This window comes from Bombus vancouverensis, unplaced genomic scaffold (genome assembly GCF_051014615.1).
Source record: "Bombus vancouverensis nearcticus unplaced genomic scaffold, iyBomVanc1_principal scaffold0022, whole genome shotgun sequence".
Classification (NCBI taxonomy): Eukaryota; Metazoa; Arthropoda; class Insecta; order Hymenoptera; family Apidae; genus Bombus; species Bombus vancouverensis.
In genome coordinates this window covers 454,554-473,282 of record NW_027468913.1, presented here as the reverse complement: position 1 = coordinate 473,282, position 18,729 = coordinate 454,554, and the positions used below count along the sequence as shown (strand labels likewise).

General features: G+C 32.8%; 1 protein-coding gene and 2 long non-coding RNA genes across 4 annotated transcripts in view; 2 read left to right on the top strand and 1 right to left on the bottom strand.

Annotated features, from left to right (window-relative positions):
- The window catches only part of LOC143304085 (uncharacterized), a 246,164-nt gene that overhangs the window by 96,855 nt on the left and 130,580 nt on the right, over positions 1-18,729 (top strand). The window lies entirely within an intron of this gene.
- On the bottom strand, positions 306-12,921 carry LOC143304081 (omega-amidase NIT2-A-like). Of its 2 annotated transcripts, none has more exons than XM_076626418.1 (5): positions 12,832-12,921; positions 9,108-9,292; positions 8,547-8,715; positions 8,035-8,272; positions 306-3,911 (listed from the first exon to the last, which is right to left on the bottom strand). In XM_076626418.1, the coding sequence occupies exons 2-4, from the start codon at positions 9,189-9,191 to the stop codon at positions 8,139-8,141; spliced, it is 387 nt and encodes a 128-aa protein (XP_076482533.1). In that variant the 5' UTR covers positions 9,192-9,292; positions 12,832-12,921; the 3' UTR covers positions 306-3,911; positions 8,035-8,138. The 2 variants fall into 2 exon arrangements, with proteins under 2 accessions (XP_076482533.1, XP_076482532.1); XM_076626417.1 differs by lacking the exon at positions 306-3,911 and adding an exon at positions 7,528-7,883.
- LOC143304082 (uncharacterized) lies at positions 12,741-17,251 on the top strand. Its single transcript, XR_013060769.1, has 6 exons — positions 12,741-13,578; positions 13,791-13,886; positions 13,963-14,241; positions 14,317-14,585; positions 14,669-14,765; positions 14,928-17,251. It is a non-coding gene; the product is annotated as an uncharacterized LOC143304082 (long non-coding RNA).

The window sequence follows — 18,729 nt, the reverse complement described above, 5'->3', positions numbered from 1 at the left end:
GGACAAATCTTTGTTGATACTGTAAGCGTAACTGGTCCGGATATTGTCTTGTGGAGATAGAAAAATACACGAAGTATTGATTGAACTACATATTTTTTTAATTCTTTTTTAATTCTTTTAGTTCTTCATATATTGATAATAGAACGATATTCCGCTACTTTGAGCACAATATAGTAATGTTTAAATAAATAATAAAATTTACGCATTTCGTCTTCATGCGTCGATAAGAAAATGCAAAAAAAGTTAAAGAAAGATAATGCGCAGACGCGAAGTTTAGTCAGCAATAATATTTAAAACCTCTAAAATATATTGTACACATTTATTTGCAAATAAGCTCAATGAAATTAAACTGTAACTGTGTTTCCAATAATGTCTTCGATGTATTGCTCGCCATTATGTCGGATTAACAACTCTAAGTGATCGACCTTAATCACTAAATGGCGGCCGTGATTCAGTGGTATAGCTTTACATATGACGGACATCGCAGGCGCTTATAAGACGTCTATTGTGAAACGTTTCCAATAGCACCGTTTATGTGATGGTGAAATCTGAATATATATATATATCGCTGAAATATATATCTCTTATCACTTGAGTCTGACACGATCGTTTTTAAATAGAATCACAATTTTTTATTCTTTACAAAATCAGTCTATAAAGATTATGTGCAAATAAAATAGATAAATAGATAAATGGTTGTACAAACTTATAAAACAGATATTACAAGTATATCTAAATAAATGATATATTTATAAATTGTAATATTTGATCTAAAGTTTAAATAAATAAAAGAGATACTCGTGACTTACAATAAAAGTATTTTTTTTTTCAATTTTTAAACAAAGCAAAAGTGGATAACAATTTTTCAAAATGTAAAAATCAACACAATGGTTGGTTTCTTTAATTAATCAATAACGTTTAAAGTTAATTAATGTCCAGAGTGGTTTGTACATTTTGTATTTCGCCGTATTTCAACGTTCGATGTGTAAATAAAACTTGATGCCTGAAATATCGAAAAAATAATTAAATCCGATCGTTCCGTCGAATTTGCAAATTGTATACTCGTGTAAAATCGAGTGCGCTTGTGTATGCTGATACGAAAAGTGGTAGCATATTTTTCTTTTTTCGATTATCGTTATCACTTTTTGTGTGGAAAAATTAATTCCGTGAAATGGAAGTGCAATCAATACGGCTTATCACGAAATAATAGCACAACGACGGTACATATTGGTATTGACGTCAGCTTCACAAAATTTCTCGAGTATCTCGGTCGACTATTTGGGTTAAGAATTCATTTTCAAGGTCCTACAAGCACGAGTATCTTATGGATATGAAATTTTCAGTGTACATTTTAATAACCATATTTCATATTGCATGCTGCGGTCCAAGAAAAATTCGCAGTTAATATTCTGCTAATCCCTGCTGCTTTTAAAGACCATAAGTAAGGTCCGTAAGGTCGTCCGTAAGGTTTAAAAGATTTCGAGTAGATTTGTATTACGTATTTTATCTTCTAATTTTTAAAGAGAGGGTCGTGTTTAATTAATTGAAAATGACGAAACTGTAATGGGACATTATTATCAAATATTAAACGTGGTTCCATTGGGTACTTTTATGGTCTTTGCGAGATATATATGCATTATACGTTGCTATTAGCAACGCGTAGCGATGAACAATGGAGAGCAGTACCTTCGTTATCTCGTCTCGGTTGTGTACATATCAGTAATGCACAGTACTCGTACTAAATATCTTACAAATTCCATACAGATTTTCAGATTAGTTTCGAATAATACCAACACGACCATGATAGTCACAGTACAGTATTAAATAGTGCCACTATGCATAATACACTCCTAAAATGTTTCTACAAATATATTTGTCCGAATATTTTTGTCAGCTACTATATCCTAACCACGATTTATTAAACAATATATAGATTTAAAAAAGAATATATAACGACATTACTTGTTTAGGCTAGATTGGTTTAACTTGTATAGTTTTAATAATTGTGTAAGATCAAACAAGAACTTATCGTTAGTTTGGCGAGATTTGATTACACGAAGCAACATAATTGCTTTGAAACTCAGGACAGAAAACAATGTCAACCGGTAGACGCGTTTGTCTGGTGAACGTGTAACGTGTAAATAATAGATAGCGACAATCACGCGAACGCTAGTTACAGCTGACTTGGCTTACATTGTAGCATTCAAACTAGAGTATACGAGCCGTAAGCGCTATTGAAAGTTCAAAGGCCGACTAGTGAGCTTCATCCTATCTCATTTTTTAATCAGGCGATGGATCGACGAATCGTATTGATTTCGAGGATTATTATAGTTCTGTGGGAATTTTAAAGCGTGGTTTGTCTAATCTTGTCTCGTTAGCTACAGACTCTTTGGCGAGCAGCCTGAAACTTGATCCAGTTTCGAGAAAATGAAAAATTCGTTTCTTCTCTTTGCTTCCCTGTTCCTTCTTTCCTCCTTTTTCCCTTTTTACATCGCGTTAAGGCCCGTTAAATAATATTGACTGCCGTGGACGCTGGCTGAGAAGTGCACTTTATAACTAGCTTTAAAATCACTGACGTCGATGAGGACAAAGGTAAGTTAGAGGGTCATTTATCTGAGCTGGTGTTATTCGACCTGAACTCTGCAGCTTTTCAGAGCTTCTTTCGTTTTTCTTTTAAGAGCAGAGATGTTAACTGGTCTTTTGTTACGTGTAAGAAGTATGTACTAAAGCTTATTTAGCACCAATTGGTTGCTCAAAGTCGAGATATACATACCTATATTATATTAATACGTTACAGAAGATTAGGCGTTAGTTAGCTTATGAGAATTTATAGTGTGTCACAGATCACAAAAGCAGAATGACTACTTTTTCATAAACGATATATGTATATGAATTGAAAGTTTAACTATTACGCCACATACTTCTCTCGATAAACGTCGTCGAATGCATATTGTTAAGGAATATTAGCCATTTGAATTCAATAGTTTCGAAGATACTAATGCTTCCGTGAAGTTTTTGCAGGCTGTTAATGTTTTATTGAGATACTACAAATTTTGAATAACTTCGATTAGAAATAAAAATCACATTACATTAACGCGTAGAATGTAACGTAACGTAGATAATGTAAATATAAATTATATTACAAGGAAATAATACGGGTAAGTAATGTGAAACATTCTGGTTAAAATTGCATCCTTTGAAGGCTAGGACACACAGTACTTACGAAGTAGATTAAGTACCAAATGGGGTACTTAAGAAAATTCATGTTGTCATTGTTTAATAAACATCTTTAGCTAATAGCCTTCTGCAAAAGCTGGTTTAAGTTATGCTAACTTATTCCTTATTAATTGCAATTATATTATTCGTATCTCCTAGAGGATTAACAATCCATTTTTATAATGGATAATAAAAGTAAATTTCTATTAGGTTGTCCCAAGTTTCTTTCGTTTTATAAAGAAATGACAGATGCACAACATATTTTGTTTTATGTTATTCTATATTATTTTATATTAAATTGGAAAAAGGTGGATCACACGTAATTCAATAAAATAATATAAAACGAAAAATGTTGTACATCTATTACTTTCTTATAAAACGAAAGAAACTTTTGGAACAACCTAATATTTCTCTACTACGATGCTTCTACAGTGCTAAAATATTTGATAAAAATGTTAAGAAATTCTAATATTGATTTAAGCGTATCGATTTATCCACTCTTCATATTTGATCAAACAGAAATTGTTAATTATGATTTACACTTAAAAGCGGATTGCATATTATGAGAATAAATTATCAAATTCATCTCTAATATACACATTAGAGAATCATTCATAGCCGCAATCCTGTTTACCGCTAACATTCCTGGTACTCAATAATTCATTAGGTGACTGCTTTAGCCGCACAGAATACACCTGTAAATAATTAATCGCCATTAATATTCCATCGACTTTTGAAAATCCCTCATGTGATCTATTTCATGCGATGAGAATACGTATAAATTGAGATTGCGATCGACCATCCTCAGTCGGATAAATCGAGTGATTCAAATTATAACACAAAAAAAAGTTAAAACTAGTTACATTATCTTTTTCAATTTTTATGTATTATTTGGCGGAAGAAACCTTGGTAATTGATAAGTAAAGTTCACCTCCTTAATGTTAATGATTTTAATATGTTATTAAGCTCAAAGTTCTAAGGAATTTTCTATATATATATATACATATACATAACTGTGTGCGTATATATATAATATACGTATAACAACCAAAGTTCAGCTCTCAAGTGTACGCAAAACTTTTATGTTCATTTTACGCTATACCAGTATGTTTCATGAATTTGTTTGCTAACAGTATCGAAACAAATAACAAGCAGAGGACGAGCTATTCATGAATTGTTTTGCCAGCGTGTACGCTCCCAATATTTTCTATTTGAGAAAACATACTTGTTGCTATTGCAACTACAAATATTTTTACAGTCGACGCTTTTGCCGTGAATCATTGGCTAACATGTAAAATCGAGAAAAAACATGGTTTATTGTGATGGAAATGTGGAAAACCGCAAAACCGATATAGAAGGGAAAATAAAGGAAAGGAAGGTAGGGATAAGTAGAAGCTTGGGGCCAAGTTTAATTCACTGAAACCGAGCTGCTTGTATTATCACAAAACAAAATTGCCAGTACGTCATTTCCGTACTCTCGTCCTCGCGAAAATGGTTTCGCTTGTTAAGGAAAAACGAAGAGACAGGGAAGAGAGGAAAAAGCAGACGGAGAGCGCTTTTAAAAAGCTGGCGAAACGTGTGTTACCACAACGAGACACGCGATGCTATTTGTCGCTTTAAATTGTGCCGCAACTCGTTTTTGAGATCTTTGCCAGGGGCGCGTTAAAACATGCTGAAAATATATTTCTGGCTTTTCTGGGGTTTACTGAAATACGACAAATAACGTTGTAAAACATATGTACTTATGACTTACAGAGTAATTGAGTGTACAAAATATATAGTATACAAAATAGCCAGCGATTTAGGGCTTTAAAAGATCAAAAGGAAAGAAAAGAAAAGAAAAGAAGAAAGATAATATGTTGTGGCAGTCTAAGTCGATCTAAGAAAATAGATAAAGGGAGGGAGGGGCAAAGCTAGTTAATCTGGAAAGAATCCAAGCGTCAATTTCAAGCATTTACAGAGAATCAAGCGGTCTGGTTAAAGTCGTGAGTTGAGCAATTATCCCGCCTTAGGTTCAATCAGGTTAGTCCCACGCGAAATTGATCCAACCATGCGAAAACGAGTGTATTCTGATTTCTGTCGCAGATACTTCTGGCTAGAGCAGTACCTACACGGTGGTTGTTGAAATAGCCGCTTCTCATCTATTTTCCGCAGCGCGGACATCATCCTTTGATCCCTTACGACTAACGAAGTTTTCGAAGATGTACGGCAGTTTGAGATTCTACTTGAAAATGATCATGATTGCGGTCTGTGTGCCGTCTGCTCTTCTTTTTGTCCTTCCGTTAAAGACTGGTAAGTTGATACTGATTAATTATGCGATCGAAACCATATATAATGGCTACAAAAATGCCGCTAATATAATATTCCTTCTTTCTTGTATCTGTCTGCCTCTCAGGTCGTTTTACTAATTACAATAAGTAATTTCGACTTCTTTGCGCTCTCTTTTAACTCATTGAAACTTGATCCAGTTTCGAGAAAATGAAAAATTCGTTTCTTCTCTTTGCTTCCCTGTTCCTTCTTTCCTCCTTTTTCCCTTTTTACATCGCTTTGTTTTACATCGCAATTTACATTTATTTGTAAAGTTTGAATCTCCTCGATATTGAAGATGTTGAAGCTGCAAGTATGTATTTCATTTTAATCCATTCGAGACCGAGATTTAATTGTAAGACGATACCTAGGTGTCGGTACGATCTGAATGTTTAGTTGGAATGATTCTGTGTTTTACTCTCTCCAGGGTATCCTTTTCATACTTTGATTTTAAATCGATGACAATCTTAAATAGTATGCCTCATATTTTTAAAATATAAAATTATATACTATGTTATTCTATAATGTATTATGTACAGTTATATATATATATAATAATAATTCTATATTGAAGAAAATATGAAATTAACATGATATATACATTACTACATATGTAATTTCGACCAATTGCGGGGAGACGTAATCGCGAGGAGAGACGTCAACGGGGGTCGTAAATCCCCGTTACGACTGTAGCAGTCGACACCACGAATTGATCGATCCCCTGATTTCCGTTGAGATAATAAGGGGCGATTGAGTTTGTATAACCCTGTGATTCACAGAGTTATAAATTATATATGTCCAACACTTAGACTACACTGATGCCGAAATAAATAGTTAACAACTTGTCGCACAACGATGCGATAGATATGTGCGCTAGAGCAGGGCTCTTATACTGGAAATTAGTGTATTAATGGACTTAGCACTATGATGTATTTAGGAGAGAAGATGTATGTTCGACCACACCGAGAACCGACAAAGATTTGCGGGAAGTATGCGACTCTCGCGCTATGTGCAGACTGCCGCGTTAGGCGTTAGTTTTTAGACTGACTGTCGCTCTTTTTTTAATACGGAAGAAAAGTTCGGTGTGGGTGTGCCCCTGTGCCTAAAGAACACGGATTCGTTGTTCCCAATTTCGTTAGGAAAAGTGAGGGTAACGAACCGAGGTGTCGATTGGTCATGACCTGCATTACTGCTCGAAGGGATGAGTAGGGAGTCTCCTACCATCGTGGTGGATAGATGACTGTGTGCGTGAGAAAACCTAGCTTGTTTTATTACAGGGCTATTCGGATTTTCCTCATGGGTGCATACCCGCTTTCTCCGTGTTTTAAGTGCGACTAATAAACCCAAGGACCTCTCTAAAAAACCAGATGTGCGTCGAAAATACTTTTAGGCTTAAGAAATTCTTCAGGACAAACGGATTGACGACACATGGCGAAACAATACAGGAAAGTGAAAGTTATGGTGGGCCCTTAGGTTTATTGAGGGTCGAAGTGACGTTACGCAGGTCGGTTGTTGTCCGGTCGCGCGGGCTGGCGTGCAGATGTTTTAGGCGGCGTAACAACATAAGTTATATATAAAATATGTATATTATACCCTTGCCTACTGACTGATATGAATTTCTTTCGGTCTCGAATGCGTTAAAAGAGAGCGCAAAGAAGTCGAAATTACTTATTGTAATTAGTAAAACGACCTGAGAGGCAGACAGATACAAGAAAGAAGGAATATTATATTAGCGGCATTATCATGTTTTTGCTCTCTTTAAGTCTTTCATCGAGACAGACAATCTACAGGTATTAATCGACCAATTTATCCAAGCTGATAACTTCGAATTGATGTTTATATATAAGAAGTGTTATGTGTTAATCTGTCTAAATGTTTAAAAGGTGTTATAAATTAAATGTTGTTAAACGATACGTAATTGCCTTTTGATCGTAAATTTTACTATCAAGGGGTCTTTTATGTATGCGTAATCATTGTGAATTATAACAATTTATGTGATCGATATTAAAGGTGTTTAAAAGCATGTATTTTTTTCTATATTATTATTCTCCTATATTATTATCCTATATTATTATAGCATTCCTATATTATTATAATATCCAATTACATGTTGATACACAAGATATACAGATTATTATTTATAACGTTTTAGTTTTTTTAATCGAGTCATTCATTTAGTACAAATGATAAGAAATTAGTAATAATTCACAAAAAAAGGATATCGTAGTAGAAATATTATAAAAAAACATTTTCTGTTTTAGTGTAGAGTTACTCCTTCTTACAGACAGTGTCGTACAAATCTGTACGTCTCTGAGAAAATGTAGGTATCCGAGCCCTTACTTCCTCAACAACTTTTAGATCTGATAGAAAAAAGAAACATACGAAGTAATAAGTAATGCTTACTAATAAATTCAACAAATACAGAGGAAGATGGCTAAATCGATAAATTAACGAGACTAAAAATTAATTACATCATGGATCTCTCGCTTTTAATTTTAAGCTGTAAATTACCGATATCGGTGACTGCCATATTCTCTTGAATATATTTCCAAATCGTAAAGAATCTTTCCCCATGGATTGGTCAACTGTGTATGTCCGCATGCGACGTAACTTGCTTAACGAACACGAGCCGGTGATATGCAGGCAACGTATAATTGATTATCATTCGCTCTGGAACGCTGAAGTAATGACCAGTGCAATGGTCCAGTGGTCATATTGAATGCCGCTGGATATATCAGCATTTGGCAACCTAACCCAGAGAAGCAGGAAATATGAAGCCACCGAATACCAATTAACTTCGTAGTTGCACGGTTCACATTCCATCATTTCTGAATATGCGAGGACAGTCCTCTTATTGTGCTTTTAATTCTTTTATTTGTTTCATTTTCAGCAAATATACTGGTTTTTTAAATTAAGCTTCTTTTTATACAGAGTTACAGATTATATTAATTTTATATAGAATATATTTAAGAAAGATATTTAATTTTTTGCTAGTTAAGTATTGATCGATTAAGTTACTGTACCTTTGTTCCGATAAATGCGTGCCATTTCCTCGAATCTAATATCATAGCAAATGCCAATACCTATTTTGCAGCCCTTCACATCGAACGTCGTTAGGGAGTCACCAGGACTGAGTGAATCACTCTCTCGAAAAGTAATCTTATTAGGAATGTCGATGTCGAATAGATGTACCTAATAACATAAAAATGTGGTCGCTAATTCTATTACTGCAACTTTTGTAATTTAATATCAAAGTTACCAACTCCTAAACTTTAATTATTTTTTATTTAATAACTGACAGCGTTTTTATCACTTTCTTTTATTAAAAAATCTTATCATTTAATAATGTTTAAAAAGGAGAAAAAATAAGTATTTTCGTATGTGAAAAATTTATACAACAACAAACACATTACAACAAAAATGGGCGTTTCCCGTATCATAACGTATTTTATAAACCGTAAATTATAGAATTGGTTATAGTATACGTATGTACATATGTATATTCCTAAATTATTCCTAGATAGAGTCACTTTCTTCACCCCAATATTTTCAAATTCAAAGCCATAAAGGAATATATTACTTACCTTTCGGTGTTTTGCTATCAAAGTTCCATCGGGACCCCAAATAGTACAGGTATTGTACAATTTATCGCCCTCTATTTCAGGCATCGTACCACCAACTACATAGATGTTGTTTTCTTTAGCTGCGTTCGATGAAGCAACGCTCGTTTCACCATCAGGAATACTCTCGGCGTATTTTGGAAAGTACTCTGCATTGCAATATTTCAATTAATGAAAAATAACTGTCTTTTGTTCCAACCATAAATTAAATTGAAATGTTTGTCAGTTTTTTATTTTCTAAATTATTAAAATAACTAAGTTTTATATTTCGACTTAATTAAATATGCAATTACTTAGCTAATAGTATATATAATAAATTGTTTCTACAGGTTCAAAATGAAAAATGAATATTTAGAAATATTTAATTACGACAATGCTATTTGTGTTAGCATCAGTGGCTTGTTACTCAACGACTTTGCTAGTACTTTTTGAAACATAAAGTTAGTTTTCAATTAACACTTATACTAGAGGCGGAATTATAAATGCAAAATAATTGATAATACTAATTTATACGTACCTAATTATTAGTATGTTAAAAAATATATTTATACAAAAATCACGATAATCATGAAAATGGGGAAATCCTATATTCTCGAATCAATTCACAATTTATTTTGTATATTAATTAGATTCCGCGCTCATCAGTACGTACTCACTGGCGACATCGAGAAAATGTATCGGCAATTCCTCGTACGACCAGAGGATCGGAAATATCAAAGGATATTATGGCGCAGCGCGAGTGGAGAAACAGAAACATATGAGCTTAACACCGTAATATTCTTATCATAGAAATAGAAGCAGTCCTCAATTCCCGCCCGCTAACTCCTATCTCCACCGATCCAAATGATCTCCTAGCCCTCACTCATTTTAAATTAAATTATTATTATTAAATTATAATTAAATTATTAATATAACAATTAAAATTTTATATTTTCACGTGAGTTTCTTTAGATAATTATTATCAACATGATGACTAACTCTTACGGATTAATACGTGTCTGTAGGGCAATCCGGTGGACTTGATCGGCTTTTTACTTCGAAAGTTGAGTAATCGGTGTCGCTTTCTTACGCATCTTTGAACTGTATAAATGTTTTAAAATTGTTTGATCCAGAATGTACCACACCGGACAATCAAGAAGGCAGGTGCCTTGACTACAGAAAATGTAAACCTCTGCAAGAAATATGGCAGATACAGTACCGTACAGCCACCGATTTTTATAGACGATCAGTGTGCAGATACCAGGGCAATGTTACGATCGTTTGCTGTCCGAACGATCCAAACAAAGAGAAGAGAGAAATTTTAATAAAAACTGTGTACAAGTATAAGGCTTTGCGACCACCATACTGTGGTTTTAGCAACGTCTCTCATACCAGGCTGGTCGATGGTAAACCAGCTGAACTTGGTACGTTTTATGTCTTTCTTTCCGATTAATAATAAGCCATTTACTGCAAAGAATGAACTTTAAAGGCATTAAACAGCACATCAATGTACATTTCAATTAGACTAAATAATAATGCTATGATTTCATCGGTAGTAACTTTACTTATTAACTTGAATTATTTCTTTCTTTTACTTCATGTTAGGAAGAGTATCTTTTTGCTTGAAATAAAAAATTGATATAGGAGTAATAATATGGATAGAGATCAAAAACTGTTAGGGCAGAAATTACACGTTTGAACTTTATAGTTCAGTATAGTTCAAATAGAAATTATATAGAATTATTTAATAATTTGTATTTCACTGGAATAAAAATTTAATTTCTGTCTTTATCAAATCTCTATTTCAGAGTATTTGTACGTATGTACTTATCGTCTGCTGTATGATCGAATATCGAATAGGTAATAATCGTTGTTACTCGTTACGTGAGAAAAAATTATGTATATTCACAACTATGACTATTGCATTTTAGGCGCTTGGCCATGGATCGCTGCATTAGGTTTTCGTAATCCCCGACACCCAGACAAACCACTATGGAAGTGCGGAGGTTCCCTGATATCGGCTAGGCATGTTTTGACCGCAGCACATTGTGCACATATGGATGGAATAGAAAACATACGCAATCATAATATTGCCATTCTTAGATTGGCGGAGGAGGTGCCATTTTCGAGTAAGTCCTCAAATATATATATATGTATATATATATATATATGCTATTGAGTATTACTGAAGTATCATATCCTGAAATTTCTTACTGTACACATATATTGTGTCATAAAGCGTGTACAATTCTTTCTCATACTTTTGGTCATTCGTTTCCTGCATTTTCATTTATTTTTTTATTTTTCAGGGTACGTATATCCCATTTGTACGAAAGAGCCCCTACGAAAGAGCAACTTCGTCGGCTATAACCCCCTTGTTGCTGGATGGGGAGCGTTAAGATATAGTAAGTGATATCAATTTTATAATAAAATTAAACAGTTCCAGTCTTAAATATCTTTCTTATTTTCTTCGTAGGACGACCACGACGTAATGCATTAATGGTAGTACAAATGCCAGTGATTAAGAACGCCGAATGCAAAATAGCTTGTTCCAAATTTCCTAATGCACCTGATATCACTGATGGTATAATATGCGCCGAACATGCTCAGGGTGGAAAGGATTCTTGTATGGTAATTAAGTTACAGAGTTACTACAAACTATACGGTATCTGAAGACACGTCAATTCGAATTAACATCAAATCGACGTCTTAAACATTAGAAATAATAGATAAACACAATTCAATAGTTTTGCCCACTTCTCACACCTCATTATGGTATTTAATCTAATTTCCTTCTAATCTTAGTTTTGCTCAAAATACATATAACATGTACATTATAAATTGGAGTATTTCAATACACAAATCAATAGAAGATTATTACTGTATATAAGTATAATTTCAATACAATTCGATCGATATATTTCAGTATCTTTGATTAAAAATTTAACGATCCTTTCAGGCTGACCGCGGCGGACCACTGCTGATACAACATGAATTAACCTCGTATTTAATAGGTATTGTGTCTTATGCTTATAAGTGCGGCACAGCTGGCTATCCCAGCGTTTACACTAGGGTCACATCGTACCTTGACTTCATTCTCCAAGCGATGCAATAATATGATATTACTGTTCCATAAATATCATTGTGTAAAAAACCTAAAGTTGGATTTTCTTATTGTGGAGATCAGAAACAGCACAAATTTGCATTGTTTTGTACGTTACAAATTATAGGCTTAAAATGTACGAAATGTAACTTTGAAACGACACTAATTTTCTACGCACGATAAACCTCCACGACTTAGGTATGTAAAGATGATAAACGTATATTAATTCTATTAATTTGGTAATAATAAACCAACTTTCTGAGAAGTTCTGTAAATTTCGTTTCTGTTGTATCAAGAGAATAATGGAATATTCCACTTAGATCGTATACTTCTTGTATGTACATACAAAATTTTCCGGCTAATCTAAAACACTTCATAAGATAGAGAGATTCTGGAGATTCGGACACAGAGAGTGCATAAAATACAAGATAAGTCTCGTGTCTTTCAAAATTATTTTTTATTCGCTAAAAACGTCCTGTGTACTCATGCAATCACATGCAACCTCGAAACTTCACTTATTTTTTATCACTTTCCAATTCAATACACTGTTTCTGCATTTTTGACTATATGTAAGAGAAATTTCCATTCAGCCAAAGGTGTACTTACAGATTATAGATTCCTATACGACTCTCGGTAAAAATTTATCCGCACTCCAGATAGTTAAAACTTCTGTCGACCGTATTGATCCATCTGCACTCTTCGTATGACGTCAATATCTGTTCAGTGCTGCTGCGTAGGTTTCATTGTGTTACGTCAATTCGTTTGTGACCGTTGCGCGAGTAATGGCGCTTTGCAATGGTGATTTGCAGGAAAACAGTGCAGGATGCTGTGATTCGTTTCTTGTGGTCGGAGGTTATGTTTGATGCCTATATTTATCAAAGATTTAATGCACATTATGGAGAAAGTGTTTTGTCACGAAGTGTGTTTGAATGGGCACAAAAGTTCAAAGAAGATCGCACAAGTGTTATGAAAAAACAGCTGGACGCCCGTCCACATCCACGATGACAACATTGAACGTGCTCATGAACTTATGCTCTATGGAATAGACGAGTGACACTGGATAATGTGGCAAATCATTTGCAAATCAGCCACGGCTCTGCTTATGCAATAGTGCACGACAGATTTGGGTTTTAAAAAGTTTGTGCGAGATGGATGCCGAGAAAGCTGATGAAAAGGTGAAGACGACGATGCATTCGTGGTTCGCAGCTCAGCCCAAAACATTTTTTAATGAGAAAATACGAAGGTCCTTCAGCAAATGGACAAAGTGTATACAGAAATTGAGTGATTATGTCAAAAAATGATGTATTTATTTTTTGACAATTGCTTAAAATAAATTCTACACCGACAGAGCGGGTAACTTTTTACTCACCCTCGTAAGACACTTAAATTTCCAATCTATTATGATGAATAAAAGAGCTTATACTATTAAATCTAATTGTATTTTGTTGCATGAGAGTACACGTGTATGTGATGTCCATTACCTTCATATCCCCTTGAACGCTTCAATATTGCGCATATATACTATATTTTGTACAGCTTCTATAAAATTTTGTATGTTTGTTTAGGCTGTTAATTTAGAGGCTGGAGTACAAAGAAGTGGCACAATGATGAGGGCTGATGACATTTATAATTATCAAGGAATCACCCCTACATTCGCTCAGGTATATATCGTTGACTATAATGTATTTAACATATATGATTGTTAGAATATTAATAATTAATTTTTAATTCTATCAGAATTTTAATGAAACTGTCCCTTGGGAAGGAAGAACTGATACCTTGATATCACGGTTTGTACATCCTATATATACGACAAATTTTAGAACATTATATAACGAAGAACCAGATCGTCGTGGCCATGTGATGTGAATAAAAGGACTTGAATTTGATGATATTTTTATAATGTTAGATAACATAACTAAGTATCTTCACAGTAAGATAGGATGACATGGTTTACATGATCTTAATGTTGTTCACTTGAGTGATGATATTATAAGGAAAAGTGTAATATCACAGGTAGGATGATTCATAATTTAGAACTACTAACTCATGTATGTATTAAAAATTAAAGAAATATATTAAATTTTATAGGATATTTATGCTTAGTAACCAGTAATTCAGAGATTGGTATTCATGGTTACTATAACGAGGCTGTAGAAACGCACCCTTTCTTCTTTGCAAATGGTCCTGTATTTATGTCTAAGCCGAAACTGGAACCTCTGAATAATTTAGATTTATTCTTGTCATTTTCTAAAATACTTATCTACAGTATACCATAAGGAATGATACCGTATCACACCTAATCAAGTGCCTTAAGAAACATCAACAGGATATCACAGTAATCCCTTATCGACTGATATGTAAGTAAAAGTTATGTGTCATTGTTATACACAGTTATGTGTTAGTGTTATACACAGTTATTTATCATTTTCTATTAATTCAGTTGTAGCCACTACAATATCTATGACACTGGTAGTAATTATAAGAACAATAATGATGTTCTATAAGAGGAAATGATGATTAGGAGCAAAAAGTTACAGGTAAGTCAAAGTATATGTTATTTGCCATTTGAAAAGAAAGTTACTAACTTAGAATTTTTTGATAAATAATAATTGTGCAAAATATATTGGATTTCAAATTTGTCAAAAATTGAAATTTAAGAAGCATTGTAATAATATAACATTAATATTTTGATTTTTCAGGAGATATCATGCGGTGGATGGATAATATGTAAAAAATATTAAGCAGTATATGAATTTTCATATTGCGTAGAGATAACAAAATGAATTTTAAAAAATGTCGACATGGTAATAAGAAATAGCATCATGACAAAGAATATATAAACACAGTTTCATTTTTTATAAATAAAAATTTGTTGTTCCAGATATTGAAATATAGTGAAACGTTTAATTAGTATCTTAATATCTTTAAATAATTATTATTTTAGAATCAATTGTAATTGTATCATACGTACTTTTGAATTCGTGCAAGAACATATGTAATTTTGAAGTAATTGAAGAAATTGAATTATTAGGAAATTGTTAGACGCGAACAGTATGCGAAAAGTTAGTATGCAGTGTAATAATTATCAATCAAAACACAAGAATTAAATTCTTGAGGAAAAAATTTCCGGAATTTCTTATTTACATGATTATAAAGAAATCCATAATAAAAAGGAGCTGCTTTCTAATACTTCTCTTCCTTGTAATGCCTATGTTAATAATAACGAGGTTCGACTTTTTGTTTTTAGAGGGATACTGGAAAATTTGAAAGTACAGTACCATTGGGAAGAAAATCACGATATTGAAAACGATATTTGCAAGTAAATTTCCAAAAAATCTGTTTTCAAATTTTCGCTTTCTATTTCACATTAAAAGAAAGGGAGGGCTGCCTTCTTTTTCTGCAAGACAAAACAAACATTCTGAATCTCGTATCAATGAATGATGTCAATAAGTTATTTTTCTTTTTAGATTGAACAATATTCCAGATTTATTCATAATTTCATACTACGCGAAGAATAGACTTTCATAGGTATATAAAGGAAATATTAAGAATAGGAAAACTCTTTTTCGTTGTAGGTGACATATGCTTCACGGTTGAACACATGTATTTTTGAACACACATAAATGAAAAAGTACTCTTATGGAGAGAAAGAATTGATACCTTCGATTGACATTAGATAATGTATATAAACTTATGAACAATCACTATCAGTTTGTATTTTAGGTGCACACGCAGATTTGTTGGAGTTCTTATAAAATGTACTTCCTGTACGAACGTTTTATTCTTTCAAATTTTACGATACTATGTCTCATATAATAACTATATGGATTAAACGTAATATAAATGATCCGAAAATAGACTCGAACGACATTAATTGTCTTTCTATTTATACCAATATCGAAAATACAAGTAAAGCTGGAGCAATAGTATGCAAGAATGGACTATTTATTATTTTAAACCAAATCATAGCATATTCAGAATGCACAGTATTATCATGAAATGTAAATGAATCAGTTGTAAACGAACGATTTTACTGTAAAATCGTTGCCTCCTTTTTTTCATCTGAAATATAGCAGCAATGAGTACATTCTTTTAATATATAATAAAACGAGATATCTTTATAAAGTTACATATGTCATCACTGGTAACTGTTATCTCGTATGACACCAAATATACCGTTAGTATGGAATGATATTTTTATGAAGATATACTTTAATGATAGATTTTATGAATGAAACGTTATATAAGAAAAATTATCTCTTGTCATTCTATGAAGTGTAGTAGCTAATGAAGATTAATTTTACGAAGTATTAGAGCAAAAGAGAATTAAAAAATTAAAAAGATCTAAATAAGATTGTTCGTGTGGCTTAATTATCTCAATTCTGGTACACCACTTGTTACATTCTAACTAATTAGCGCTAAACAATAACTTGCAAATATTAAAGATATTAACACCTTAATATTAACACCTAAAGGTTTTCAGGAAATTTTATAATATTTGATTATTGTATATCTAGTCATTGATTGATAAAATTTCTTGTATAAGCATAGATCGAGGTTGACGTCATACGCAGATTGCATTACAGGTATCGTTTTAATTTATTTTATGGCTAGAATCATTTGAATATTATACGAATAATTATTTCCATTTGAACGATTAATAAATCACGTACCTATAAAAGATATATTATGAAAAAGACGTGACGAAACAAAAAAATATTGGAAATTCCGTTGTCATTAGATCAATTATTTTTGCAATGATTTTTATTTCCATGTAATGACATATGAAATGGGTAATTCATTAACATCTCCTCGAATCGAATATAATTCGTTACACTTCACAACGATTCAAATAATGGACGGGAAATATATAATAACTTTCCTGTCCTTGCGTTAAAATAGTACTGTACAAATCAGATGATACAGGAAATACCCAAAAAACCCAATTACATCCACATTGCATGACAGCACACTTGCAATGGATTTTTGTGATTTCAATGTCACAGACAATGACACAACTAATCAGAACACGTTCGAGGCTATAGACATTGAAAGTACCGCGTGTTTAATACGTTTAAAGCATAAATCTAAATTTCACGCGATTATTTCTTTGTACATTGTGAAACTCTTAAATTATCTTAATCGAATAAATAATCCTAATGTAATAAAACATCTTGAAATAGACCTAGATATCTGAAACAGAAACTCGAAGGATAAGAAATCCTAAAAGGTACTAATCCTAAAATAACAAACTCCTAAATAATAAACAAGTGATAAAACCTGTTATAAATAATAAAGCTTACCTGGAATAATCAAATCCTAACTAATCGAAAATAAAATAAGGCAAGCAATTCTTGATCTTTCAAGTAATTTTTCCGAAAACACAGAAAGATAGAGAAATTAAAAAGACGCAGCACAAATTGCAGCACAATGAAAGTTTCAGAGCGATGAATACGATCGTATTAAACTAAATAATTTTCAAAAGTGAAATTACACTGAAACGTATATCGATGATATTTGTCATTTCTACGATCTGTTTCGCTTGATCGTGCTTCTTTTCTAATGTAAATTCAATTTATAATACGAACTAAGTTTCCTTTATTATTATTAGTCCTGCGTCTTTTTAATTCGTCACTTCTTTTATTTCAGAACAATGACGGGCTCCAAGATGCTGTTCGGATGTTTGGCGTTAATTGCTTTTCTGCATCCATTAGTTCACGTTTGTACTTCGAGTAGTACAGCTCAAGGTTTGTACTTCGAGTTGTCTTTTTCCATGCACTTCAAATTCCAATACGATCTGGTCACGTGGCCTTCGTACAATTTCGAAATTTTATTTTATTTCGGTAATCGTCAATGAAAAAAGAAGTTATGCGTGACCTCAACACATTGAAACAATTTTTATGATTTTTTATTTGCCGGTTGGTCAGCAAGTTAATGGAAAAATTTCACTTAACTATTCGCGTTAATTTCTTCGGTTTAGCTTTTGGGAAATGCTTCGTTAGCTTCGGGAATATTCCAACGATTCGTTTTACGTACAAAATAAGCATGATAAATATTACATCACGGTAATGAAAACTATTGGCGTAATACCTAAGATAAAGATGCAGAGACATTCTTAGAATTTCTAATGACACCTTTATAGATTTCTCGTTTAATGTCGCTACTACATTTGAGTCACTTTTACCTAACGGTGTCACATAGTCTCGTTGGAAATTTGTCAAATTCCTTAAAATGATCACTGAAAATTTTCCTAAATTTCCAAGAATTTATTTATCACGAGGTAAAGAAAATGTGTATTAGAAAGATGAGATCGAAGGTTTACCATTTTTTCAATTATGGCGAACGCAATATGTAATCAATGAAAATTTTATATTTTCACGTTGAAAGTTTCTTCAGATAATTATTATCCAGATGATGACTAACTCTTACGAATTAATGCGTTTCTGTAGGATAATCCGGTAGACTTGATCCGCTTTTTATATCGAAAGTTGAGCAATCGGT